The 27,381-nt window shown below is 51.2% G+C and overlaps 3 protein-coding genes across 19 annotated transcripts in view; 1 reads left to right on the top strand and 2 right to left on the bottom strand.

The window, feature by feature from the left end:
- Nucleotides 1-10,912, bottom strand: part of LOC122390342 (serine/threonine-protein kinase 10-like) — a 30,429-nt gene extending 19,517 nt beyond the window's left edge. For 4 of the 14 annotated variants that reach the window (XM_043383177.1, XM_043383190.1, XM_043383184.1 and 1 more), the window contains exons 1-5: nucleotides 10,478-10,866; nucleotides 7,765-7,955; nucleotides 7,244-7,408; nucleotides 4,752-4,950; nucleotides 3,951-4,129 (exon numbers count right to left, since the gene is read on the bottom strand). In XM_043383177.1, the coding sequence (XP_043239112.1) occupies nucleotides 3,951-4,129; nucleotides 4,752-4,950; nucleotides 7,244-7,408; nucleotides 7,765-7,929 (708 nt within the window). In that variant the 5' untranslated portion in view covers nucleotides 7,930-7,955; nucleotides 10,478-10,866. Of the gene's footprint in view, nucleotides 1-3,950; nucleotides 4,130-4,751; nucleotides 4,951-7,243; nucleotides 7,409-7,764; nucleotides 7,956-10,008; nucleotides 10,111-10,477 lie in introns of those variants that run through there. The other 10 variants (XM_043383179.1, XM_043383186.1, XM_043383183.1 and 7 more) reach the window with 5 other exon arrangements.
- Nucleotides 10,913-11,402: 490 nt separating this feature from the next.
- On the top strand, nucleotides 11,403-26,209 carry LOC122390339 (integrator complex subunit 5-like). Of its 4 annotated transcripts, none has more exons than XM_043383174.1 (10): nucleotides 11,403-11,429; nucleotides 12,235-12,486; nucleotides 12,793-13,240; nucleotides 13,672-13,772; nucleotides 14,057-14,225; nucleotides 14,641-14,880; nucleotides 15,304-16,382; nucleotides 17,802-17,966; nucleotides 22,381-22,515; nucleotides 25,661-26,209. In XM_043383174.1, the coding sequence occupies exons 2-10, from the start codon at nucleotides 12,271-12,273 to the stop codon at nucleotides 25,973-25,975; spliced, it is 2,868 nt and encodes a 955-aa protein (XP_043239109.1). In that variant the 5' UTR covers nucleotides 11,403-11,429; nucleotides 12,235-12,270; the 3' UTR covers nucleotides 25,976-26,209. The 4 variants fall into 4 exon arrangements, with proteins under 4 accessions (XP_043239109.1, XP_043239110.1, XP_043239107.1 ...); XM_043383175.1 differs by having other exon boundaries at nucleotides 11,423-11,451; XM_043383172.1 differs by lacking the exon at nucleotides 11,403-11,429 and adding an exon at nucleotides 11,432-11,567.
- LOC122390341 (max dimerization protein 1-like) overlaps nucleotides 26,191-27,381 on the bottom strand; it is a 37,188-nt gene continuing 35,997 nt past the window's right edge. Inside the window, exon 7 of the mRNA XM_043383176.1 lies at nucleotides 26,191-26,839. The gene's annotated coding sequence lies outside the window, so the exon portion shown is untranslated. The remainder of the gene's footprint in view (nucleotides 26,840-27,381) is intronic.

The raw sequence follows: 27,381 nt of genomic DNA, 5'->3' as shown, positions 1-27,381 counted from the left end.
GTCAGATCCGCGTCACAGGCCAGTCGCCGGCGACTCTTCTCGAGCAGCGGACGCCGCCATGACAGTTTTGTCCTTGGTGAGTGGTTTAGGTGATTTGTGATGCATTTTTGGTTGGTGTGGCTACCTTAAATTTGTTGCACAGTAGCGTAGGGATTATTATCTTGTAGTTTGCCTGTCGTGAAGCTGTTGTGACTTGAATTTAAGCTTGATTCGACAATATTGGAGGGTTTATGTCATTTGTGGCGCACTTGCCCATGATCACCCATGATTTTTATTTGTGATAAATATGTATTTTTTCATCAAAATTGAGTATTTTAATGACATTGAAATTGACACTAGTTTCATAAGGTAATGAAAACTTGCTTGTTGTGTCACAAGAACATTGTTTACATTCAGTATCAGTGCCCTTGAGGACAAAGTGCCTACCCATCAGTCAGCTATTTGCCTACCTATTCATGCGACACAAGGAAATATTTGATAGCAACAAAATATTATATTGCTGCTCATTAATTAGCATGACCAAAATCAAACAGGTAGCTTTGCAATTTTGTTATTGTTTCTGCTGGAGTTTTCCTTGGTACCATGGATAAACAACCCAGGCCAAACTTATCCGCATTGGGTTCGCATGTGTGTGCGTGCTCACAGGGCAAATGATAATCCATGGCTTATTAGTACATAAATAATTGCATTATGCATAGTAGGTGGTAGGTATGTCATGTATTTTGGCAAGGTATTAGGTGGTATGTATTTTGGCCCTGGAGCTGTTTCCTATTCATTGCAGCAATGCTGCCGGCATGGCTTATGTGTACCATGCGCACACAAGCTCCACCAATGTAAAAATGTCATTTTCACACAAAACTCATAATTGGAGGAAGGTAGAGCAGACCAAGAATAAGCGGGCATTTGCTGCAGTGTGGAAAAAGTCACTAGAGGCTTGATACTTTTTTACATGCAGCAGCCTGGAGATGTCCACAGAGGCATGCCTGAGGATGTCCACAGAGGTGGATCCAGGCAATAGTTTTTACAATCTTCTCCCCTTGTGCCCACTGTGTGTTGTGCTGACTGCTTATCCCCCTTCTGGTGGTGCCTAGACTTGCCTCTGCATATCTCCCCAGGCTGCTGCATAATGTCTAAAAAAACCCTCAAGCCTCTAGTGACTTTAATCACTCCAGTCTCTACAGCATATGCCCACTCATGCTACAGCTGCCTTAACAATACCAAAATTAGTAACAATGGTCTCATAACCATATTCAGCAGGAAATGAATTACCTAGAAAATTATATTAAAAATACACTTGCTTTCAAAAAGAATGAGCACTGCTAAAATGCTATTATTTCAAATAATGCTAGGTTTCTGAACCACAAATTCCAATTCTGTGTCACTGAATACTGATTGCCAATTGTACAAGACAAAAAGCGTCAACAATGCTACATCAAGGATAATGATGCTAAGATTGTTCTCATTTAAGCCTGAAGTGTAAAAACCAAACCTAACCTGATTTGGGTATTTGGGTAAACCAAACCTAACCTGATTTGGGTATTTGGGTAGTTTTTATGATGCTAAGCAATAGCCTATTCCAGGCTTCCTAATTTGCAGAGCTTTTGGTTAAAAAATGATTTTTAAAAATGTATTTGAAGTATGTTCTGACATGTCCGCCCTCTGTGCCTGGCAGACAAGTCACAGCGTTACCTGATGAGTCAAGAGGTTCTGTACCTGATGTACCTGATCAAGAGTACCTGATGATTCTGCAACACCACCTGATGGCCAACTCGACGGCATTGCTGACCCGAAAAGGAGTCTAGCAGCTGAATGTTCAACTTCTGCCACTGCACTGTTGACTCTGCCTAGAGACAGCATCTGCACCACGGCCCACAGACGATCTTCCGTGGGACGGTGTGCTCCGCACCAGTCACCACACTGACGGCGTTCACCTGTGTGCTGCACAACTTTCTGTGAGGTCAGGAGATCGACACTGACGGCCCCGGACGGTGTGCTCTGATTGCGCCGAGTGTGCTCCCTCGTGTCCGGGCCTTGATGCCAATACCGCACGCGAGGCGGCGCAAGCCCTCACATACTGCGTCCAAGGTGCAGGTGGTGTTCGGTGACAGTGTGCAGCTTCTGCCGGCCCCGTGGACGGCACCGCGTGTGATCATGGCATGTGCATTTGATTTTCTGACATAGTGCAGTGAATTCATTTGTCATTTTGCTTCTGAACTGAATGCTGTCGCCGCTCGGTAGGGTCGATTCTGCCAGAGTAAAGAGGTCGCCACGATCGGCGCCGGTGCGGCAAGCCGGAGCAAGGCACTCGGCAATCAGCTGCCGGGAGGTGGCGGCGGCGGCGGCGGCTGACGACTCGTGCCTCGAAAATCCTGTCGTGTGCGTTGCTGGCTATTATGCGTTGTTGGTGTGCGCTGTTTTGCAAGGCCTTTGGAGCGGCATGTCGAGTTTTGAGTTTTGGACGAAGGAGCCTTGGTGTTTTGTTGGTCTATTTTCGATAAAAACGGTCATGAAGAGTGAGCTGTGTCCAGGCTGATTTTAAGATTTCTGTCACAGTATTGTCACCTTTGACCTAGGCTTGTGTCTTCTTGGGTATCGGCATATTGTGCCACCGTCCTTGCCCCGTGTCCGCGCGTGCTGCATTTTTATGTGGTCTCGCGTATGGCGTCATATACTGTCACCTCGCCATGTTTAGTGATATCCACTGTGTGGAAAAATGCATTTTGTTATAAGGGGGGGGGGGGTACACTTGTGTTCCCCAATCTAGCGCTTTAGATAATACAGCATCTGTTTTTGACATAATGAAAGCCTGTGTTTTATGTGGGTGGTAGGCTTCGCCGTTCCTCAGGTCCGTTTCTGGCATTTGAATTTCTGCTACATTTCTAGAATGCCTTTTTTCTGTTTTTCACATACAAAGCACGGTTCAAATGTGTGACCACAAATCACTGTGATTGTCCCATGCTTACCACCAACCATTCCTTCAATGCTAATGTCGTTACAGCGAAGTTATTCATTTATTGAGAACAGGGTTGTAGTTGAATAAACAAGACAGGTGAGCAAAATCTGCAGCACTCGTAGTCTTTAGGAAAAATGGAGGAACTGCAAGTACACATCACTTTTCAGTTTTATGCTTGAGTGCATTGAATTCCAATGAAGAAGAATCGCAGTTTGATTGTATTTTCATTGATATTATGTATTGTTTCAATAATAGATCTAATAAATATTATTCCAATATTACCTAGACGGTAGTTATCATCCTGCAAAACATGTCCAAATATTTAGTACCTTGAATAATGCAGTAAAATAAGCTGCGCCGCTGCATGTATCAGCAGCGCAATATCTGGTGCCAACTCAAGGTCAAGCGGGTCACGTGACAGTTGAGCGGCGGCTGGCTAGAACAGTCGCCGGCGACTTCAAAATGTTGGAAAAATTGAACTTTCTCGGCAACGCCGACAACTCTTCAATGATTGGCTGACACGACTGCTACGTCACACCCCGGCGACTGGTCAGCTGATATCGACAACTGCGGAGTTGCCGGCGACTGACCCCGGTCGCTGGCGATCGCCGGCGACTGACCCCGGTCGCTGGCGATCGCCGGCGACAGTTGCCGTCGCCGGCGACCGGAAAAGTTGCTACGTGTGAAAGGGCCATTAAAGGCATGATTTTGACGAAATTCGTTGATGATCGCCTACGACCCTATCGAAGACATTTTGTTCGACCATCTTCACATCAGGGAATTATCCATGATTACATCTCAAATTGCATATTACAGTAACAATTTTGACATGTTACTTCATTAATTATTGTAGAACAAAACAGAAAGACTGCGTATTCAACGCTAAAATCACGCCGCCTTAAATATGTACAACGACGCAGCAACGTATTCTTTCGCATTCCCCCACCCTCCCCTCCCCTGTCTCCCCTCCCTAACTCCATCCCGTCCCGTTCCGCACCTTTTGAGCGAACTCGATCATGGTGATGCCCAGTGACCAGATGTCAGACTTGTAGTCGTACGTGTCGGTTGGCGACGTTTCACATACGATCACCTCCGGCGCCATCCAGTAGGGAGTGCCGATGAACGTCGTATGCTTCTGCATTGTGTGCTTGTTCTTGGCGGATACACCAAAATCAGCTGCGGGAGGGAGAACGGGGGTAAGAGAGTGTTAGTTGGGGTTTACGTAAGCGCTAATAGTGAGTTTATTTGAGCCTTGCCAGGTGTCATTTACGCTGGGGATTTTGATGAGCCGTGTGTTGTTGAAAGTTAACACGGGGGAAATATTATCATATAGTTCAATATATCGGTAAATATTGTCAACACAGCAGCGCAGATAATAGGAAGAGTTTACGTAATACGTTCGTCTACGTCACGAACCCCCGACAGACCCCGGCACAATTAACTAGCGCGGGTACAACGATGTCATGCACCGACGCGATAGCACACTGATACTGATACACAGAGGGCCTATTTATAGCAGAGCCAACACCACAAACGCCCAGAAATACGTTGTCACCAACGACCTAAATTAGGATAATCACCCAGACATGTAATAATATGAAACAAATTTAGCACCTGGCAAACAATGCACGAATACAATGCCCATTACATTTAGCATCAATACAAGAGCATTGCTGAAATCGCACTACTTGTAACTCCCACTTCCTAACCCTTAACCCACCGAGTTTGACGCCTCTGAGAGATCCCACTCCCCAACTTAATGAGTGTATCCCAGTCCCACTCCCGCTCGCCAACTCACTGAGTTTGACGCCGCCGTCTGTAGTAAGCAGCACGTTTCCGGCCTTGATGTCCCTGTGAACCACCTTGTGCTGGTGCAGGTACTGGAGTCCCTCCACCATACCACGCGTGATGTAGGCGATCTGGGGCTCCTTCAGGCCGCGGTCCAGCTCGACCATGATCGAGTCGACGGCACCGCCGTCACAAAACTCCAGCAGCATCTGGGAGTGGCGGACAAGGGGGAGAGGGGGTTAGTGATGATTGGAGCGCCCTGTCGACCAGTAAACGTCCAATCGCCGGCAAAACGGGTCACGGACTAGGAATGTACGTACGACAATGAAAACGAAAAATCAACCACGGCAAATGACACTTGAAATAACGGATACAATAGTCACGGCTATGGTCACGGTAATAACGTAGAACCGTGACTGTCTTCCATTAATGTTGGTTTTAGTAGGTAATTGGAAATGTATGCGAAGCATGCATATAATTAAAATCAAAGCACACTCGTCAAACTCTTTAGCGAGGCCGCAGATGATATGACGTCACTCGTCGTTTACGGCCGAGTGACGTCACCATTGGACAGCGAACAATCAAGGATGATGTCATTTCCCCAACCGGCATTTTAGCACCACGGGAGGTTAGGTTACCACCCTGTGGGTGGTTTATAGCATGACGTCTGCATGTGACGTCATAGGTCGAAAGATGAGATAAACACTCCCCTGAATGCCGAATGGAAACGAATGGCTACTGTGTGACTCAGGCGTGTGACTGAGCAAACCACTGCAGAGAAATGTAACGTCTGCCGTAGCCACAGAAACGCGTACCGTCCTCAAAACTCGAGCACGGATGTTTGTTTAGATTCTCGTTTGAAGATCGCATACGGCTAATAACGATTTTTTCATGAGGGACGGGTGGAACGGGTTTCATTGGAAGAACAACTGCTCGAGTATGTAAGTCGTTAGAAGTTCAAATAAAATGAGAGTAAGGCCAACACACTCACAAAGTAGCCGGGAGTGACGCCTGAGGCGTCTGCCGCTATAAAAATTAGCATATCTACAATAGGATTCACGTGGGCATTTCACATCGTAACAACGTAATTCAAAACGTAAGAACACCCCCAACACAAAGAACCTCGCGAGAAAGCTTCCTAAGCCGGTGACAGAAGCCTCCTATCACTCCTTCTCAAGTGACCGCGCGGCGGCCGGTCCGTTTCTCCGTCTCTACCGCCCGCTGTATAGTGCGCCGGGCCGCGTTACAGTCATTGTTCGCCGTCTAATTCGTGGCGTGCCATACATCAGAGGGATATTTGGGCGACAAACAATGGCCGCGGAGACTTAGTACTGCGGCACTACTGCCGGAGAACCGAGCCGGAAGGCTGGAATACCCGGCCCCGGCTGATTTGGCTGCGGCGTGTCTCTCGGTAGGACGATGAAAACGATAGAGCACTCTCTATCGCTTTTTCTGCTCAGCGATCCATATTTTCTTCTTCGAGTTTCGCAAACATTACAAAGCCACATATTTAAATAACATTACCTAAAAGTTAAAATGTAGCTAAATTAGCGCGTACTTTTTGGGTCAAGGAAAAGGCGTCAACAAAAAAATCAACAATGCGCTTGACCCGTATTGCATCTTGTGTAAGTAGGTATGCAACTACACATCTCATATCAGCGCAAGTTACTGTCAATTTTTTATTTATTTGAAAGCCGACTTTGCTGTGCAGGGGTCGCGATGTGGACCACAAAACGTAAATGCCGCATACAAATTACAAATAGCAATGCCTGTATGACTAGGCCACATTTCAATTCACCCCATGACCAGTATCACTTTGGTGCCAACTACAAATCCGTTGTCAATGAATTGACAAACCAATCACAACAGTGCTGTCAGACGTCCGTTTGCTGTCACTATGACAGCCAGTCAGGTGGCTTCCCTGAATACAGTCCGTTATACATAGGTGTTGAGCCACCGATGACTCTTGTTCTCGATTCAGCCCACAGGTACGAGCTGCTTTATCGACAGGTGGTCAAACGATAACCTGCTTGATTTCTATAAGACGTATGAATACTAAAAAACGGAAATGAATCATTTAATGACCTGTCGCCAATTTTTGCTTTATAAGAATCGCTTTACACTCCGCCGTTCGCAATATGCGGGTTGAACTTGAATATAAAAATACGTCTCTACAATTCGGCCTTTTCAAACCAAAATCGCACAATAGCCCTATTTTTCAGCATCACAAGCAAGCTATCGCGATAAGCTATTTCTGCAACTATTCACACCCTTTACCTCACTTAAAATGATTCAGAAAAGTGCATCACATATTATAGTGAAACCCACCGAAATATGTTATTCATTCATACGACCAAGTTCAATGGTTGCAACGCGGCTTGATAGTTCGAGATATAAACCGATCCTTCCTTCTTAACGGCAATACGTTATGATTTAATGGAAAAGGGAAACAGCCCCACCAAGGTGTCGGAAGACCACGTCACATTCTCCGCTGTTACTCACCCACAGCTGCTTCTTCATCAGGTAGGCGTCGATGAGTCGGACCACGTTCTTGTGCTGCATCTCCGTGAGGATGTCGATCTCCACCATGAAGTTGTCGAGCTCGTCGTCCTCGGACATTTCGCACACCTTGGCGGCAGACACCAGCCCGGACATCCGGTGGACCGCCTGCGCAGGGCGACACGGGAGCGGTTCAACAGAGGTCAGATGTGAGTCAGTGGAGGTCAGTGGAGGTCACAGGAGGTCAGCGGAGGACACAGACGGCAGGGGTAAAAGACAGGTCAGCAGAGGTCATGACAGATCGGGAAAGGTGGGATATCTGCAGTGGTAAACATACCTACAAGTTGCAATTGCCGCACATCTTCCATAACTTTATTGGTGGGTGAAACCAAAAATAAAGGTTAGTGAGAAAAGGAACATGTCAGAGGGTGTTGGTAAACACCCAAGACTTATAAGCAACAACATAAAATTAAGTATGTATATGAGGACTAGCTTTCAACAACTCTGTCCCTCGCCGTGCTCACCTTATAGACTTTACCGAAGGCTCCATCGCCCACTTCACCCTGCAGCTCCCAGAATTCCTCCGGGTTGGCATCCACCTTGACATTGCTGAGCGCCCTCCGACGTTTGGATGCATTCGTCTCACCGCCGACGGAGAACAAGCTTTTCAGGTTCTTAAAGAACGACATGCTGAACAATGCTGTTTAGCTCATGCCTGGGAAAAAGATAGTGAATGCCCCTTAGCTGCTGATGCAACTGATTGGCAAAGAGACAATATATACGTACTGATTTTTTTTTACAGGGTGTCCCAAAATTAATGTCACACCCTCCCACAACCTTTGTTTTGCCTTCCACTGCGCAATATCAATATAATTTCACAGGTACTGGCTCCCAGACCATATTGGCTACATTCTAGTCACGTGACCTTCGAATTTGTGTGACCCTGACCGGTCAAGGGGTGTACGGAGGTCATTTCCGGGGCAGTACCCAGCGCGAGCGGACCAGGTGTCCAGGATGGCGAAACTGTTGAGCAAATCGTCCCGCAGCGGGGCCGTCGGCATGGTTACCGGTGGCATGACCCACGGCCAGGTCGCCGAGGTACTGGGCATGAGTTGTCGCACGATTTGGCGCTGGTTATCACGCGACAGAAGCGGATAGACGCCTGGGAACAAGCTAGGTCGCGGCAGGAAGACTTCCGCCAGCCGGGTATAGCGCAGATCGTCATCGCGAAGTGCCGAGCTAAAGACGGGCTTATCCACAAGGAAACTGGCAAGGAGGCTGATTGCCAACAGTCATCCAGTCTTCAAATTGATAATCCATCGGTACGGGAGAATGTCTCTAAAGCTGAAGCCCAACAAGCCACGTTTCCAGCCGAAAACTTCTGCTGAACATGTCAAGGGCCATCTTTCAACAAGTCGGCGCCCCGGCTCATCGAGCTAGAACGACGAAGGAATGGTACAGATCGAACTTCCCAGCATTCTGGGAGAAGGACAAATGGCCGGTGAATAGCCCCGATCTGTCGCCGATAGAAAATCTTTGGGCGATCGTCCTGTAAGAGGTGAGCAAAACGGCGCCAGGATAACCTGAACGCACGCTGACCAGGAACGTTCGATCTGTCTGGTCCAAGATCAGTCCACAGAAGCTAGACATGTTGATGTCTGATGTCCCGGACCGTATGCTTGCCCGCATCAGGGAGAAGGTGGGATGCGTATGTAAGAAAAGCGCGCCTCTCAATTATCATATTTGTTATTTCCATGAAATTGACGCTGGAAAGGTGTGACATTATTTTTGGGACACCCTGTATTTCTAGTCACGTGATTATTGGGATATTCTCCTCCCCCCTTGGTGCCTTTAACAGGCCAATTGCTAATTGGCAATTGTCCGGACTGGAAAACATCCAGACACTACGCTGGACGCCCTTGAGCCGAAATTCGGCGCAAGCGATTTTGCGCTGAAAATTTCTGCATGATTTGCGCCGAAAATTGGGCGTCTATTTGTGCCAAAATTAAGCCACTGACTTTTATATAAACCACATGTGCACTGTGCACATCTACCGATCAAGGCTATATCAACTAGCCGGAGTGTTCCTGGGCCTTGGACGCTCTCTCATGTTTGAGCATCCGAAAGTTCTTTATTTCCATGGAAATCCAATGCCTCAATACGCTTAGTACACTGAAGCGTCGTGCCGTGAAACAAGGCTGGAACCGGAAGTTCCGGAGCCACAAAAATCGGCGGAGCGGTGTGTTTGAGGCTGGCGGGAGCCGGGAGTCAGCGAGGGCCGAACAGCGGAGCAGCACGTGCTACGGCACATCAGTCTCTTCTCGGTACACGGCGCAGAGCGCCGCGTGGCACCGCTTGTCTGGGCACTGCTGGCACGCCGCGGACTGCGCGGACTGGAGACAGCCGATTCGGTGCACGTACTGGAGCGAGCGGCCCTAGTGGCCCGCCCTCATCTGGTGCACCGAAACAGCGTCCTCTCGGTCCTCTCCGGGGATAGGGAGCGGCGGCGTGCTCCCGAGGAGTGGCTTGAATAGTAACTCGGGACCAGTTGTCGCGCCATTGATGCGAGACCGCACAATGAACCACCCTGGTCAGCAAGCGGGCGTTTGAGGGCAGGGCGGCCGCTTGTTTCGCCAGGTCTTCCGCGTTCTCATTCCCTCGATACTGCAGTGGGCAGGAACCCACTGCAGTATTACCTACTTAACGACGACGACTATGTTCAACAAGGTCTTCCATACCTTTCTCCACACCGAGGGTTGAGGCCTCACCTGGGCGGCTGCTCCTCCGCCGAGTAGACTCAGAGCGGCTCACCAGTTCGAGAACACGACAACTGGGGCGTGGACGTCTCGTGCCGAAACCTCTCCAGAGCCACAAGCACCCCACAGTGCGAATCTGCTGATTGATTGACCAGCGTGCCGACTAAATTCACCATTCGGTGACCGTCTTTCGTCAAAAAATTATGCGGCCGCCCTGCGCCAAAAATTCAGCCGCTGCCATACACTGAATTTGGCGCAAACAAAGTTACTCCGGACGTGCGCTGAAATTTTTGACGCAATCCCGCCACTATGCTAGACATTTGACATAGCATGTATTTTTTCCAGTCCAGGCAATTGTCATGTGATTAGGTCAAGCAAATTTCAAGATCCTTGATTAGATTATCCCACAAGCCCCGTTTTCAGATTCCACCGAGAACTAGAGAGAACCCTTCAATTAATAATGAAGATAGAAGTGTCTTACCCTGCAAAGAATGCTCACCATTGATTATAATAAATAAATATACAAGAGTTAATTAATTTATCTTTATCAGGTCACGATCTTGAGCAGATTCAGATACGATTCAGATTGGTTTGAGCTGAAAACCTTGTTCTTCGCAGCTTGGTGACTTTGTGGCATGTAACGTGGGCGGGCGTGCCAGGCCGTGATAAGTACAAATAAAGAGAGAATGTGCTACCAATGGCATTACAGAATACAGCCTACGGGAACTTCGCTTGGTTTCACTTCACAGAGATAGATTCAATTCACAGAATTAATCGTGACCCCCGCGCGTCAGCGTTGCGATCGCATCCGCATCGCAAAAATATCGCAATCCAATCGCAATCGCATCGCAAATGTTTTTCTTGTCTACATTTATGACCCAAATGCGACACCCTGGCCCTGCGACACCAACAAAATGAACTAAGGTTTTTCTAGTAAATGACGTTTGAAGTTGTATTAGACCGAAATTTACAAATTCAAACTGTAATTTTTCCATTGCCTACGGTCAAATGATCGACGATTTTCATTTGTTTTATATCAATTACTTTTAAATCATTCAAAAAAACATATTTTGTGTTATCTAATGTAATGCCATCAATAATTTGTTTTTCATTTTCAACGCAACATCAAATTCACGAATATTTTATTTACGTATAAAAATGACGTTATAGTTTTTATTATCATATTTCACTTTCCTTTTGCAAACATTTAAATTTTAAGTCGGTTTAAGTCTTGGTTTAGTCAAATTTTTGCTTGGCTTGACTAAGATTTGCTTCGTTTTGTATGATGAGGATCAAAAGCATTGACATTTTGCACTTTTCTTTACCTTTGTTGCAAATCTATGCTCATGCTGCATCATTACTTATGACGTCAAAGTTGTAAGTAGTTGCGTTTATTAATTGCTTTATCTCCATCCTTGCCCAATCCGGCGCGTGTAAGTGTATTTGTTTGGGAAGGTGCTCTGCTATTTTTATTCATTATTATTTATGATTTATGGATACGGCCCTGTTAAAAATATAACCGGTGGATGCCTACTTACAAGTTGAGTAGCATCAGGGCACTTCACAAGGAAGTGAGCAAGAAATAGACCCAATTCCAATCGAAGTTTCCCCATCTCATCCCGGCTGTTCCATATTCCATTTTGATTTTTTGTTTTGTTTTGAAAGGATTAGCTGACCTGGAAGGTCAACCAATGACCTAGGACCTTAAAATTGGGCATCATCTGCTTCGACTCGTGACGGGCAACGCGCTCATTTTTTCCGCTAAGCCCTAGCCCGATCAGGGGCCAAACCACAAGGGGGGGGGTCCAATCGTCCCCCCCCCCCCCGCCCTACATGTTAGAAGCTGGCAAACGCTGCACACATGCGAGCGTTAAACTTATTAGGATATGGTTATTTTTAATATTTTTAGATATGTAAGTGTAAACAAACTAAAATGTCTGCTTTTGATAAGGGCAGCTGGTTGTCTCTACCCATAACGTCCCACTGACAAACACCAATGCAATGTTAATCACTGTGTCCGATTGTCAAACACCAATGCAATTTTGCTATCACGCCATGAAATGCAATTAATGGTGCTCATTTTCTCACCTTACAGCTGCTATGAAGCCTGGCACAGTCATAGTCCAGGTTTAAGACCACAGCTGTGTGCCTCTGCCATATATTTCATGTGTGCGGAATAGCAGCAGCAGTTTGTGAACCATTAAATACCCAACTCACCTTGCCATCTCTATTCCACAGGTTCCAGCCACCCATTCACCTCTGAACCGCTCGACCATGGCGGCAGCGGCGGCCGACCGCTCGGAATCGGTCCGCGATGACCTGCGGCGGTTCCTGCGCGGCGCCACTCACGAGACGCGTCTCAGTCAGCAAGAGCTGACGCACACGGCTCTGAAACTACTGCGTAGCCTGCCGGCGGCGCGGCAAGCCGGCCTTGAATACCTCAGTACAGTGCTAGGTGAATGCACAGCTCAGTTCGTCACACAATTGGAGGTGAGCGGTGCGCTTTGATGGAGGGCGTGGAGAGGAATGGGGAAGGGGAGCCTTGCTGGTTATATGGGGATTGGGGAGTTTGTCTGTCCTAGGTTTTGTGATTGACATTTGTGTTGCTTTAATAGTTTTGTATGCCTAGTTGAAGCATCCCATATCTATTCCAGCAGCTTCTAAACGAGTTTCGCTGAAAAGCGTTACATTTAGTCATGGGCGTCGATGCTTAGCAGTCCGCTCGCCTGACCTCATTTATCAGTATCATCTGAAAAGTTACCGACTGTTGACCCCAGCTCGACCGTTTGTCCCCAGGAGGGCGATACGCCGGAGGGCGCCGCCGCGGCCGCCGGTGGCGAGGACGACCTGGTGGCCGAGATCGGTGCCACCCTCTCCTCACTCCTAGAGGCGGCGCCGGCCGGCTGGGTGCCGCTCATCTCGGCCTGGGCGCTGGAGCTGCTCGGACGACTGTCGGCGCGGTACGCGGCGCGCGCTCACGTCCCCCACTCGGCCGGCCTGAACGACTCAGTGCAGCTGTGGCTGTGCTGTCCGGCCACGCGCGCCCTCGTCACCGTCACGGTGCAGTGTGTCAGGCGGGACACGGATGTGTGCATCAAGCCACTCCTGGAGACGTCGGCCACCTACACGCCGCACTTTGACTGGGTGGTGGCGCACATTGGCTCCTGCTTCCCGGGGACTATCATTGAGCGCGTGCTGGCGGTGGGCCTCAGAGAGTTCTGCGCCCAGAAGCCGACCGATGCGGGTAAGTGGAGGAGGATGCAGGTGGACGTGGGAAACATTTGGTGGTGAGAGGGATTGTGGTGTTGGAGGAGACTAGGTAGGTAGTGGTGGGGTCTGAAGATAGTAGGGGTAGGGGAAACTTGCGTAAAGGAGGCTGGGTGATGAAGAAGCGGATGGATCTTCTTGTTTTCATTTTTCATCTCGCTGGTAGCGCAACAATTGCAAAATGGAAGTACTGATGCACCAACCTTGTAATACCTTGTGATTCATGGCTTCAAATCCAGACATTCTCGTGCTGATTTTATGGTTTGATAAATTGAGATGAACTAGTGTAGGTGCTGGTTGACAAATTCCCCATATATTTGTTTTATGTATGTACAGTTTGATGCACAGCATAAGACGTGTTTCGGAACCACAACAGACCGCCATCTGAACCGCACTGCTGTTTCCCAGGGGAGCTGTCCGGCCAGCTAAACTCCGTCGTCAGCATTTTGGGACATCTCGCCGACCGGAACTCGTCGGAAATATGCGAGGCACTAAAGGCGCTCTTCCAGGTAAAAAATTGATCGGTGCTTATTTTCTTGTGTTATTGACGTCGTAACAACGCGCCATTTTCAATGAATGAATTAGTCGTAACAATGCGTAGTTTTTATTTAATAAATTGTTTTTATTATTTTTTATTCCTTTGAGCTGTACCATCGTTTTAGGAGCTTGTATATTTGGTATTTCTTTTCTCCGTCGACTGTTCCGAGATTTAGGTACTTATGCATCAAAGAGCATGAACCTACCGCCTCGTTGTTTCCATACCAGCCTCTCATGGTTTCTGTCCCCTCCCTAGGAGAGTGTCGGACCGCCGGAGTCCCCCGGCGTCCCGCCCAGCACGAGCGTCAGTACTGGCGGCGCGTCGTCCTCGGAGACCCGTCTCGCCACCGTGCCCTTTCTGCTGCACCTGGCCAGCCTGTCACCCATGCTGCTGATCACTCTGAGCACGGAAATCGCCAAAACGGGTGAGCGGCGGTGGTTACAGAGCTCACCAGCAGACCAGCGGAGACGTGCCATTTATTGTCCCTGGTCTTAAATGAGCTTTTTTAAATGCGGTGATCTTTACCGAATGAGCATCGTCGATCTTCAGTGTTTTTTTCTTTTGTTCAACAGTGCAGTGCTTTTGCATATGAATGTATAAAGTTGTGGGAACCAATTTGGAAAAGTAGTTCGAGTCGATTTTGAGGCATATGTTTTCAAGAAAACCGCGAAGCAACCACTGCGTTGTCTCGGTTCTGCGATTGCCGACAGTTGTCGCCCAGCTGTGAAGTCTGAACACTGAATTTTGCGTAGGTAACTTCATTTACACTCTGTTAACCCATTTTCTCGACTTGTGCACTCCACAGTCTTACGTTTACCCCTCCCCGTGTCCTCCGGCAGTGACGGCTCAGCAGCTGGCCGTGGTCGCCGAGCAGCTTCCCTCCTGGATCCCTCGCCACTTTGCCACCACCGAGAGCCTTCTCTCGCTGGCCGTTCACCTGGTACTGGGGCCGAGCACCCGCTCCATGGCCCGAGAGATGCAGCTGGGCTGTGAGCGCGGAGCCATCACACTGCTGCAGCTGCTGCTGCGGGCCGCTGACCACGGACAGAGCGTCGGAAGAGCCGCCGAACACCTGCTGGGTATGTGGGAGATGTGGTGTTGATGTCGAGAGAAGGGACGTCTGGAGACTGGTCGAGAGAAGGGTACATGGGGGATTTTGAGTGATGTTATGAGCAAGTGATCGTCTGTGTATGCTAGCATTTTAAGTAGGCGTTTATTGCAACTTGCAAGATCACTTTGCTTATAGTTGGTATTAGCTTCTGGAACAGCCAAATGGGATCTCAAGTCAAATTTGACTATTGAAAAGTCAGCCCATGTTGTGCTCTGTCGTGTTTTCTCTATTTATTGTGGATTGCCTGACCCGTGACATTCATTTCACCTTTTGTACTGTGTTGCTTTTCATCGTTTCCACGCTTGTAGGTTATTCGGGCCAACCTGACCAAATAGCCGCCCACCTCGACACCTTGCCTCTGACCACTCCCTCCCCCTCCCCTCCCCCACAGAGCGGGTGCTGTCGGAGCTGCAGCGGCTGGTGTTCGACTGCCAGCCCGGCTCGGCGCCGGACGTACCGCTGCTGACCGCCCTGCCGGACGCCCTGCCACAGCTCGCCGCCCACCTCTCTGCCGACGACCAGCGCGCGCGCCGCTGTGTCCAGCTCCTGGCCACGGCCGCCACGGCACGCGGCCCATCCGCCGCCGCCCACACCCTCAGCCGCCTGCTGGAGCGACCTGAGCTGCGGCTGGCCACCCCGCTGCGCATGCTGCGCGCCCTCGAGTCCAACTTTCCGACTGTGTTTGTGGAGGCGTTCCGTCACGCGTCGGCCGAGAGCGCGGCGCCGGAGAGGGTCCTGCGCTCGGTGGTACGTCTGCTGCGCTGGGAGCGACGCCAGCAGGCCGGCGCCTGGCTGCAGACACCCCTGGCCGGTGCGGTGTCCGAGTGCGCGCCGCTGCTGGCGGAGAGACTGACAGAGCTGGGTACCGCTGACGCGGCCATCGAGGCGCTGGCGCTACTGGAGCTGCCTGACTCTTTGGCCGGCAGCAGGCAGCTCAGTCTGGCGGATAGTGTGGTGGGTTATCTGTTCTACTGCCTCCGCCGCGGGGATCGGCCGGCCGCCATGCTGCGGCGGACCCGTCTGGCTCAGCAGCTGCTGGCCCGTCTGGCCGGCCAGCCGGTCTGTCTGCCGGCCGTGCTACGCGCGCTGCTGCACGCCGCTCTGCAGCCTCACCTGGCGCCGCTGCTGGGCGCCTCCGAGGGCAGACCGCCGCCCGGCCCGGCGTCCCGCTCACTGCTCGAGGAGAACAGACTTCACTGGAGGATCGTCACCGTGCCGCAGGCGCACACCACCGTCTTCCACGCCGGTGTGATCGGCGAGGGCCGTCGGCCGGACGCGGCGCCGCCGGTGCTGCCACCTGCCGCCGCCCGACTCAACTGTGAGCTCGTGGTGGAGACGGTGTCGCGCTGTCTGGCGGCGGCACGGAGCCCCGACGACGCGGCGCGCACCCTGGCGCTGCTCCTTGTCGAGTTCATATCGCCAGATGTGATGTTCAATGGCCTCCCCTGGCCCGAGGAGGAGTTCATGAAGGTGAGAGTGCGGGCTGCAGGATAGCGGAAAGGATGCATGCCTCGTGCGGTTCAATGAAATATGCTTCATTGGCGGAATTAATGTTGCGCGTTGCGAGATACGCATCCATTCACTAACATGCGAATAGCCCAATAACTGGTTCGAATGCCAAATAGTCATTTATATCAGCTGTCACCATCAATGGAATCATTTTCCATTGCGGACGTTTGGATGAGTTAGATATGACTGAATTTATGGTGCGAGATACGCTTAAAAGTTACTTCATACTAATTTGACGATTCCATGGCGCTATTTTATAGCTCTTCGTTCCACTTTCATATCGTAACGAGAAAAAATATTACGTGAAAGTGTGTGTGTGCGGACGGTCTGATGACATACGAAACGTGAACTCATTAGCGTAGGCTCTTCAAAGGGTAATTGAGAACTGAAGGTGAAAGTTTCCCTGGAGAGTTATGACTATGCCCAAAACAGGCGTGCGAAACCAGCGCTTCGCCGACGCCACTTACAGGTCTCATGTTCAAATATGGGATTACATGGAGGCTGTTTTTGTTTCGGTGTCTTATTCGAGGTCCGCTACTTTTTTGTCGTGATAGCGGAACCGTTAAGGCTGGGGTCAACGGCATAAAAATGACGAAACACTTTCTGCGCGTTCCGCCTCGCAAAAACTGCTCTCGGAGTTTGACCAGAAGTGCTCGACTGCGCCTCCGTGGCCCTACTGGGTCACATGGCTCGCACCACTCGGCAAGAAGCCTGATAAACTCGACAGTTTTTACATCTCCGTTCTGGCCATCTGTTTTCTGCGGAAACAGATGTCTTAGCAGTGTGGCCTGAGGACTAATCTCGTCTCTGTTTTATCCTCCTTCCTATTCCGGAAAATACTGGTTCTGCCGGTCTCGATTCTCGCGGCGGGGCTGGCGGACGTTGATGTTTGCTGGTGTCGCTGTCTACTCGGTAGTTAGCGGCTGAACTAGCGTGACCAGACTCCATAACCGGACCAACTAGCGCGCGCGCGGTCTTCCCGGCAGGTCGTTACGTGTATTGATTGCCTATATCTTCGATTGCGGCTCCTCCAGGAGGCTGGGAAGTTTTTGCTCGTAAATGAGCGAAACGGGAGTTTCCTAGCAACGCATCTGTTGCCCACAGTTACAGCGTTTTTGTCGGCTTTCTTGGGTTTCCCACATGAATGCCGTGAGCCTACACGATTGGTAATGAACTGGTAGTTATTGATTTAGCCTTCGCTAATTGTTTCTAGTTAATAATCTTCTTGTTTTGAAAGCTGCGAATTCTATCATCGGTAGTTTCAAACCAATGTCGTGCACCGTGTAACTAATAACTATCTGCCTCATCGACCCACCAGCTCGACTTCCCCTTCCCCATCCCTGCGCAGTCGTCACAGTTAACCCCTTCCCTTCCACCCAGGTCACGATGGAGAGGGACCTCAAGATGCGCCGTTTCTTCGACGACCACCCGCTGAGCTGGTGTCTGTTGGAGCTGGTGGCCCGCCGGCCGCCGGCCATCTGCTACTGTTCGGTACTGCTGCGGGCGCTGGCGGCGACACTCATACAGCACTGGTCATCAACTCAGGTGAGACAAAACACTGATACAGCACTGGTCCGCAACTCAGGTACGAAACGTGAATATATTTACCTGTAATTAGTAATTGTATGCCGCGACTCTCATACAACACTGGTCCTCGACTCAGGTCAGCACAGATATGTTCTGTTACACACTGGTCAGTGGTCGTCGATTCAGGTGAGTTGTGTATAACTGAGCTGATACACTGATTTAGCACTAGTTCTCGACTCGGGTGGGTATTGCATTGGTGGAGACACTACCGACGGTCGTCATCACGCCGGGCAATGTTTTGCAGTTGACGTGTGCAAGGTGAGCATCAAAAACTGCAGCGGGACAGTCCTAGTGCTGCCTGCTATCGAAGCTCAAAACACGGGAGACATGAAATGCATACTGCTTGGTGCTTGCGCCACTAACATTATTTGACCACCCTTGACAGTCAAGCTGTTTGCTCAGTTGAACCTCTCATATCCGGGCCCATGAGTGGAATTTATCCCCTTTGCTTCTTTTCTTTTCTGATGACATACCACAGATGTACTTCTTCTCCTTCTGTGAACTAGTGTGTCACATTCACCCGAAGTGTGACTACATAGAGTCGGTTTACACACTCACGGAAGTTTGATGGATAATGGGGATCCCACTCTGCAACCTCGCCATTTTGTGTCGTCATTCGGTGCCATGTATGTGGGAGGGACTAGGAAGTGGGGCGCAGTGGTCGGGGTCTTGATAGGCTTGTGGGAAATAGTGTGGTCTGTGGATACATATTTTTTTCTGCAACTGGAATGTCGCAGATCATGGCAGCGTGCTGTCTGGTTAGGCTGTTATAGCATCGGCAGATGTCTAGAAGTAGGTACTGTACGAACTTGGGTGTATTTTGCTGTTGTTGAACGTTGAATTGCGCTCTAAGATTTCTTCTGTGCTGTTTTTTTGTCTGACTAAGGCTATCTTGGTGTTTATCGTGTCGTCTGGCTAGAATTTGGGACTTTTGCTATCCCGATATGTTGGTATAAGTGTACCGTAGGCTCAACCATGCCGTTGGTAACATTGTCGATTCGACATCGCCTTTTGGCAGTGACTCAGCACCACCTCGCCTCCAGCGTATTCGGCGGCGCACCACTGCGATAGTGCAGACGCTCTTCCTGTCTCTGTTCCGACAGTCTGGCCGCACTGCCTATCACGCTCGCTAGTACGCACTGTCGCCCCGCCTTGACTCAGCTTTCACAAAACACTGACTGATAGCGCTATAGCGTAGGCAAATCAACGCTCAAAGTGGGCTTAACCGGTCGACTAATGATAACCAGCGAGCGCCTGACGAATGTTTGCGCACTCACTCACACCTGCTGACTTAGTCGTGCTGCTCGTGGTGTAATGCTTGTCAGGGTTCCTCCGCACACGAGCAAACATGATACTGCACTTTAATCGGCACGGCTGCGGGCGTGGGGGTGTGAGTCGGCGCAGGCTCGCAATTCACAGCTGCAGCGCGTGCTATCGTGAGTTTGTCATGGTGCAAAGTTCCCTGCCGAGTAGGACGTCGAGCCTGTCATGGGTTTCTTTGTTATAGCTGCGCCCAGGCTGTGTCGTAGTGCTGTTGGCTGCGAAGGGGCGAATGTCCGATTATATGGCTATTTTTAGCGATAAGGTAGGGTGAGGCGCCGACACAACTGGCCCAACCCGTTAGCTCAACTTGGCCGAGGCGTGTCGCGTGGAGTCGTGCGGACCGTTTGCGAGAACCATAAGTCACCATTTTCAGCAAGTTGTAATATACGGCCTCTTACGTAAGTGGTCGCACAGGTATAGTTTATGTCCGTTATGATTTAGGCAGCGTTTCTATTACTCCTTAGTCTTGATATTTCATTTCTCGGACATTGAAGACATTCAATCTTACAAGCATTCCCCAGAAGCGTGCTGTGTTTTCACATCAAAATCAGGTAAAACCAGGCTTCAGCTCAACAACCTTCTGCCTCCTTTGTCCTCATACCACAAACTGGCAGAATCCCTTATCTTCATCGCGCACCTGTTTGCTACTGAATGTCGGTGGCAGCAGCGGCCAGCCCTCCGCCCCCGCTCCCGCCCCCGCCCCGCTCCGCCGCCCGGTGAGTCAGGCTCGGTGGCGTCAGCGGCGGCGCCGAGCAGTCTGCAGTGGGCTGACGGGACGTCCGCCCCCGCCCCCGCCCCCGCCCGGGCGACGGTCAGGCCTGGCTCCGATCATGACCGGCCTCGCCGTGTGGTCTGCCCGTGGCTGAAATTGGATCCCTGAACGCTGGATGCCAGGGTGCATTATCTCTGGTTTATTATTTTAGTGTAAGTCAAGCTAGGCTGCATAGATTATGTTCGGTCGGTATATTAGTTTATTGTAAGCCAGCGAGTAAATGTCAGACGCTACCAGACGCCACGGCTTCTCATCTGATCTGACGTGGCTCGAAATATTCCAGCCACCGTGATATTTTCAAAAGCTGCTCCGACAATCCCGCTCGGGGATTCGGAAAACGGCAAGACGACATGTGGCTTATTTTCCTCATTTATTTTTAGAAAGGTCGAGCAAATTTTCCGTCACTGGACTGGGTGATTATGATAAGTATTTCGACCTGGGTCCGCCAGTGTGATCAAAAAGTCTCAGCAATTAAATGACAACACGCTCGAACACGACTCCTCACCGAACAACATCCCACTCCAATCATCACTATCAGCTTCTAAGTACCAGCCTCAGCCCTTGAGCTGGCGTCCTCGTGTCTGGCCCTCGGCGGTTTTGATAGAGCCTGTATTTAAACCATTAGCGACGGGCACCAATCTGGGAATTCCACTCATCTTCAGTGCACCTGGCCGAAGTATCGCTCGTCTCAACAAGACCACCTCTCGGCACGTGCTGTGTTTGGCGATAGAGAGCCGGTCGCTCGAGCTATGTGACATAATGAGCGCAATCTGGCGCGCCTGGTATCGGACGTCATTTCAGGTTAATTACGGGCGGAATTAGTTTGCCGCTCGACTGGTGACTATTTCGTGTCGAATCGCCGATCTGATCGATACCAGCTATCATGTTGTTTGTAGTGATCTGGTAATGAGGGATAAGTAGCCACTTTGTCGAGTGTATTGTCCTTCGATCAGCTGTTTTTTATGTAATTCGAGCTTCCGCTCTGATTCTATGCGAAAAGTGCACTCCAGTAATTTCCTGAAATTTTCCCTTTTTATCGATGTCGGTGTATACATGTTTCCCAGCTAAATTACGGCCATTGTGCTGACAGCTAAATTACACTGGAATGCTGTCGGCCAAGTGTAGAGCATTCATCCACCTGACAAACTATGTCACCGGCGGCTGGTGCCGTCTGTCCTACAAACGGCAGCCGTAAAACTGTGGCCGCTGACACGTCCCAACACCCGGTACAGATGCACGAGCCCGTACCGTGTTCGTGACACCTGTGAATGTTTTGTCATCGCCGCGCCCGACAGCAGGGCGGTGAACTTTTGCAGACGCCGCCAAATGACCCCAGCGAGGGGCGTTGTGTTTGTGTGCCATCGCCATCATGCATAGGGAACGGCTTTACGGCCGGTTTAGTAGCTGTCATATGCATGTTTATTCGACGTGTGCTCTGCTACTTTGCGATTGGATACATGATTAGGGTGTGGTTACAACGAGCTGAACGATTCCTTGAAGTGACTGCAACCCATCAAAACTGAAACGACTCCACCCTTGCCAAACGCGATAACTAACGACGCTTGTTTACATCCTGCAACTGCACAAAGATGGACTGTTATTTCGGCCTTCGCGGCTCACAAACCCAGATCAGACATCACTCATGCTAGTTCCGCAAACCTCGGTTCACTCAGTTCACTCACAGCCACCCGTACCGCTCCTTGTTGTTATCCCCTGCCTCCAGCGTGCAGAAACACAGTGTAACGGTCTCTCTGTCTCTGTCTCTCTCTGTCTCTGTCTCTGTCTCTGTCTCTCTCTGTCTCTGTCTCTCTCTCTCTCTCTCTCTCTCTCTCTCTCTCTCTCTCTCTCTCTCTCTCTCTCTCTCTCTCTCTCTCTCTCTCTCTCTCTCTCTCTCTCTCTCTCTCTCTCTCTCTCTCTCTCTCTCTCTGTCTCTGTCTCTGTCTCTGTCTCTGTCTCTGTCTCTGTCTCTGTCTCTGTCTCTGTCTCTGTCTCTGTCTCTGTCTCTGTCTCTGTCTCTGTCTCTGTCTCTGTCTCTGTCTCTGTCTCTGTCTCTGTATCGCTCTCGCTCTAGCTCTCGCTCTCCCCCTTTCGTGGATAATGATCATACTCTCTTTCTCGCTCTCCTTATCTCTATGTCTATCTGTCTTTTTCTTTCTCCTTCCCTCATCCGTCCCTTTGTATTTCTTGGTCTGTCTACCTGTCTGTGCCTCCCTCTCTCTCACCTTCCTCCCTCCCCCTCTCTCTCTCACTCACTCACCCTCCCCATCTCCACCACAGGAGTCTCTGGCGAGTAAGTGCTCCAGCCAGCTAGAAGTGACGGAACGCCTGCTCTATGTGATGGCCCTGGGACGTCTTCTGCCGCCACCGCTCACACTCATACCGGAGATGCTGGCCAGCCTGACGTCACACGAGGTGAGAGGGATGGGGTGTCACGGGGGAGAGAGGGAAGGGTGGACAGGGATGAGGATTGGAAAGAGAGACGTGGAAGATGATTAATATGATAGATGGATTTGGAACTAGCAGGCATAACAGTATGTTGAGGCTGCGAGTTGGGACGGTGCATGTCTGATGTCGGAGTTTGATGGCACAGATGCAGTTTTGACAGTACGAATGACAATTAGAGGGATGGCAATTTGCTTCACGATGTGCGTCAGTTTTAGTCGAAATGTGACGAATGAAATGTTATGATCCATTTTTGAGGTAAGAGCGGCAACTATGTGCTTTGCGTTATCCCTGGCTCCTCGAATCACGCGATGTTCTCAAGGTGCTGCTAATAACTGATCACGGTGAACTGTAAACAGCCTGTCCGGTATCGATCGCCTTTTTGTGAGGTGTGTGTTCTGTTCAAATTGACACACCGTCTCACCGGTCGATGACTCGACAAGGCGTCACCTCAGACCACATATCCATGCGTCACCACAGCTGCCATGTGTGCCGCTGCCTTTATCTGGTGACTGTCGTCTGTCGAGCTGTCTACGAGTCTGTATCCCGCCGCGGGTCCTCTGTGAAGTGGACTCTGGGTCGCTCTTAGGTCAGGACGGGATGCAGGCTGACCACAACTGAAGGGATACCGACAGCGGGGGAGAAAGAGGGGGTAGTGACCCCACAGTGACCCCATTTGGAGGGACATGGCTGGGGATGGGTATACCAGAGTCGACGACACGGTCTGGTATGATGTGGAGAAACAGGGCAATGCCGATTGGAGCAGGTGGGGTGATTGCTCGGATATTTCCGGCTTAGAAACATGTTGAAGCCTGTGACTGTTTTTGCTCCAGAGTCGTTCAGGGTGGGGAGGGAAATTCATTTATTCAATGAATTATCCGTCAGGGGATCCTCTGTCTGGATTGGGTAGGGTTGCGGGCGCTTTTTGTCAATCCGAGACGTGCTTTGACCTGCAGCACACATCTCATGAAATCGCTCGACTCACGACCGCACATACCAGTCTGAGTCCCATTTTTATGCCCCACACCGGACAAAGTGCAGCTCCAGAACGTGTTCCATCCTGCCCCTGGGTGCGGGTTGCGTCCTGTACCCATGTGGGTGTGTGCCGCCGGTCTTACCTCACGGCAGGACGTGCCGGGACCTGCGAGCATGGCTCCCCGGCGCGGGTGGCAACAGCCTCTCGATATATCCTCGGTAACAGTCATGGCTGGACGGCTCTGAGCGCTGCCTGGCTCCGCTGGAGCGTGCTCCCTCGGCTCCGGACCAGTGTGCTCCGTCAGCTCCGTGCTCCGTCGGCTCCGGACCAGTGTGTGCTCCTCCGTGCTCCGTCGGCTCCGGGCCGGACGGAGCGGCCGGGGAACAGCTGTGGACGGCTGACCGCCGACACACGGTGGTCGTTTGTTCCGTCATTCCTCAGGTGACTCCTGACAACCTGCTGAGTCATCTGCTGTTGGAGTTTCGCTTTTTTTTTTGCTACTTTTCACCCGATGCTCGGTCTAAAAAGCGCCCTTGGTAACACGGGCTATATGAAGCTAGCAGCAGTCTCGCTTTAGTTAGACCGTCATGGTTCTGAAAGTAACAACAGTGTGATCTGTATACTTTAAATAGTGGTGGCTGATCCATATGCATTATGGGTTTTGTATCTTCCTCATTCTTAGCAAACCTAGCAGCATCCGTTTGAACTTCCCGGTAGATACTCAGTTTAGGTTCGCATGTTGCCGAGCACCCGACAACCGTTCAGCAATCGCCGCCGATATGACCCGACATCCAGTCAGCTGACCGTCGCTTCGGTCGCTCACCGGGGCGACAGAAGGCGACTGCCCGGCCTTCGTCGCCGGGCGCCGGACCGGTTCCGAAGGCGACAGTAAACACCGAGTCACCGGCGCGGGGTTGACCGACGCCGAGTCTGGTGCCGGCGGAAACGGCCCGTATGGTGTTACATCCACCCTCAGCCCACGTGCCGCCCCGTGTTGGACGGTGTTGGCTGCGTGCGACACTTCTTAGACTGGTGACTTGTGGTTTCGCTCTACCTGAATGTGCAATAGGGCCCAGGCTGACATCCTGACCTACGGGTCAATGTGGGGGAGGATTTTGCGACAGCATGCTCTATTCTGTAATAGTCAACATATCTCGAGCTTGGTGCTATGTGTGTTAATTGACATTTGGCACTAGCACAACAGGACGGACAAGCAGTCTCCGGAAGTTGAATGTTGATGCTTGAGTGTCTTGTGTCACCGGTTGGTTGTTGCCGGGGCCGTATATGATTTACGTAGAAACTGAGTACGGACGCTGTTTCAGGCTCCCAGCAGTGGTGATGTCTTGATCTGTCACGGTGGTGCAGGTATTCGTGAAACAGGACGTAGTTCTTGGTTTGGTAGTCGGATAGGTTGTGAAATATGGTGTCGACCGATCGTTACACCAGATGCGACATTTGCGTCGCATTTTGACATCCAGTTCTTCGTATTTCCGCAGAATGTTGACGTCTGAAAACCCCATCCAACACATGATCTGTTTCACGAAAATGAGTTGCATCAGCTAAATGACAACTTCGTTCAACTTGGACAACCCTTGTGAGATAAGACGACTCAACACACCTTTGAACTTTCGACACGTGTGAACTTACCCTGTACCTTGTCATTGCCTAGTCGACTCATCGGCGGGTCGCAGTACGAAACAATAGGCGGCTTGTTGCCTACGGCCATGCAATGGCATGAACACCTGTTTCAAACAATGCACCGTTGTTGAGAACTGCAAACGCCGCGATGTTTGGTGTGACCTCGGTCAGCACTGTTTCAGTTTATCAGGTACTTCCTTTGCGAGGAAATGTACTTTGACCTTTGATGGTGAATTGTGTGAACTATGTTCTTATGCCTCATAGTTCCTAGGTACACTCTGCTGAGTGCAGTCACATTTTAAAGGTAAATTTCGTCTGTTTTCTCGGCCATCCACTTTTCCTCTCTCGACACACTGGGGTGAAATCGGGCATCGCATCAGCTTACAGAGTCGGCGAGTCCCGAACGAGTGTGTTTTGCCTCACTGTTATCTGACGGTGCACCGAGCCTGGTACTCTCCATGGGCCCGACACCCTCGCTGACGCCCCCTCCCCCTCCCTCAGGTGTACCTGCTGTTGACGGACGTGTGGGCCTACATGCGGGACACAGTGCCGACGCCAGCCGCCTTCACCCTGGACGCCAACGGCGTGACCAGCCGCTCGTTCCCGCCGCTCGAGAGTCGCTTCACCACCAACTTGTTACTGGTACTGCAGAACAACGTGGCCAAACTGGGACACTTGTTTCCGCAGGTGCGCGCGGCAATAGCCAATGACCAGGCCCGGAACGGTATTCCCGTTGGACTGGAACGGGACATGGCCATCATGAGGGAACGCGAGAGGGAACGAGAACGGGACAGGGAGGGACGGGAGGGAATGTGAGGGGTGTGAGGGAGGGAGGTGACAGAACATGGTGCTGTGACCTGCAGAGGGGCTGGTGTGGTGCGATAGTGACGGGAGTGAAGTGAAATGACTTAGTGTTTGTGGCGACCAGGTGGTTGATCGTTACGTATAATGATGTGCTGGTGTATGGTCGTGTCCATGCAACGCTCCCGCGCCCGCGGATCTCACTGCAGCCGTGCCCACAAAACAGCCAATACAAACGGGATTTATTCACCGAGAAATTTGGAACAGAACAAAGGTTAATAAATAATTTACAACGGCATACACATACTATACTGAGCGCAGTCTCGCGTGGGCGGCCCTACCACCCCGGAGCGGGGCGCAGTCGTCAGACGGTCAAATCACGCACTGGTCGTATCACGGAACCAAGCCAGTTGGAGCGCTGAGCGCCAGGAGACTAATAAATAAAGCTATACATCAGCACACAACCAGCGGGCCGGCCGGACGCGGCGGCGCCCCGGCGGCAAATCAACGTCAAAAGCGGGCCTCTAAATCGCGCCGGCAATGGCGGCGCTGCGCGGTCACCACTGGCGCCGGGCCCGGTGCGGGCGGGCCGGGCCGGGCCGGGCTGGCACGCGGCTCGAGAGGAGGGCCGCCGGCGCGCCGGACGGGCACCGCCCACAAACATATCACCGGAGGGAGCCGGACGTTCTACTGCTGTGGCGCACTTTGTACTTGATGCCCTCCGGTGGCGCATATTTCATTTTTCGCACAACAACGTCCTGAAGCCTTGTGACATCGCCGCCGCCGACGTGCTACTGAGTCCAGAGTGGCGAGGCGGCGCGGCCAGCCGCGGACCACCGCTGACTAGCGCGGCGCCGCGACGCTGGCGCCCTCCTCCCAGCTGCGGCAAACAGGGGAAACACGGTCAGCGGTGGGCACAGGTGGTGCGGGGCGGGCGGCGCGCGGCAATCGTTGCAACGGGCGTCCGCTGGCGTCGGTCCCAATTCGCCACCGCTGCAGCGGCTGAGGTGCGTGAACGATCGACCACCTCCCCGGCCCGGGCCCGACGCTGCGTGAGGCGCGTCGGCGCGACCTTGACCCTGCGTTAGCGGTGGAACCGACCGCCAGGCGAACGACCTGCGATCGAGCGGCCCGCTCGGCACACAAAAGCAGCGAGCGCTGAAGGTCGCGGCTGACCGACAAATCTCAGAGAGAAACCTCGGAGGGACGCGAAATCCCGCCCACCCACTCAACACAGGAAACGAACATAACGCACAAACTGAGCGAAATACAACGCCTTACACCATCTTCAAATTACATCCAGTCAATATTGTAATAATGAAATGCCCATATTAAATCACAGGAATTTACAGGTTAGACCATAATCCCACAACAGACTACAAACACGTAAATTAGCCGAATTGCCTGCGCCCGCCCAGCGG

The sequence above is a fragment of the Amphibalanus amphitrite genome, unplaced genomic scaffold (genome assembly GCF_019059575.1).
Source record: "Amphibalanus amphitrite isolate SeventyFive unplaced genomic scaffold, NRLGWU_Aamphi_draft 000392F_arrow, whole genome shotgun sequence".
Classification (NCBI taxonomy): Eukaryota; Metazoa; Arthropoda; class Thecostraca; order Balanomorpha; family Balanidae; genus Amphibalanus; species Amphibalanus amphitrite.
This window is presented reverse-complemented; position numbering and strand designations above follow the sequence as displayed.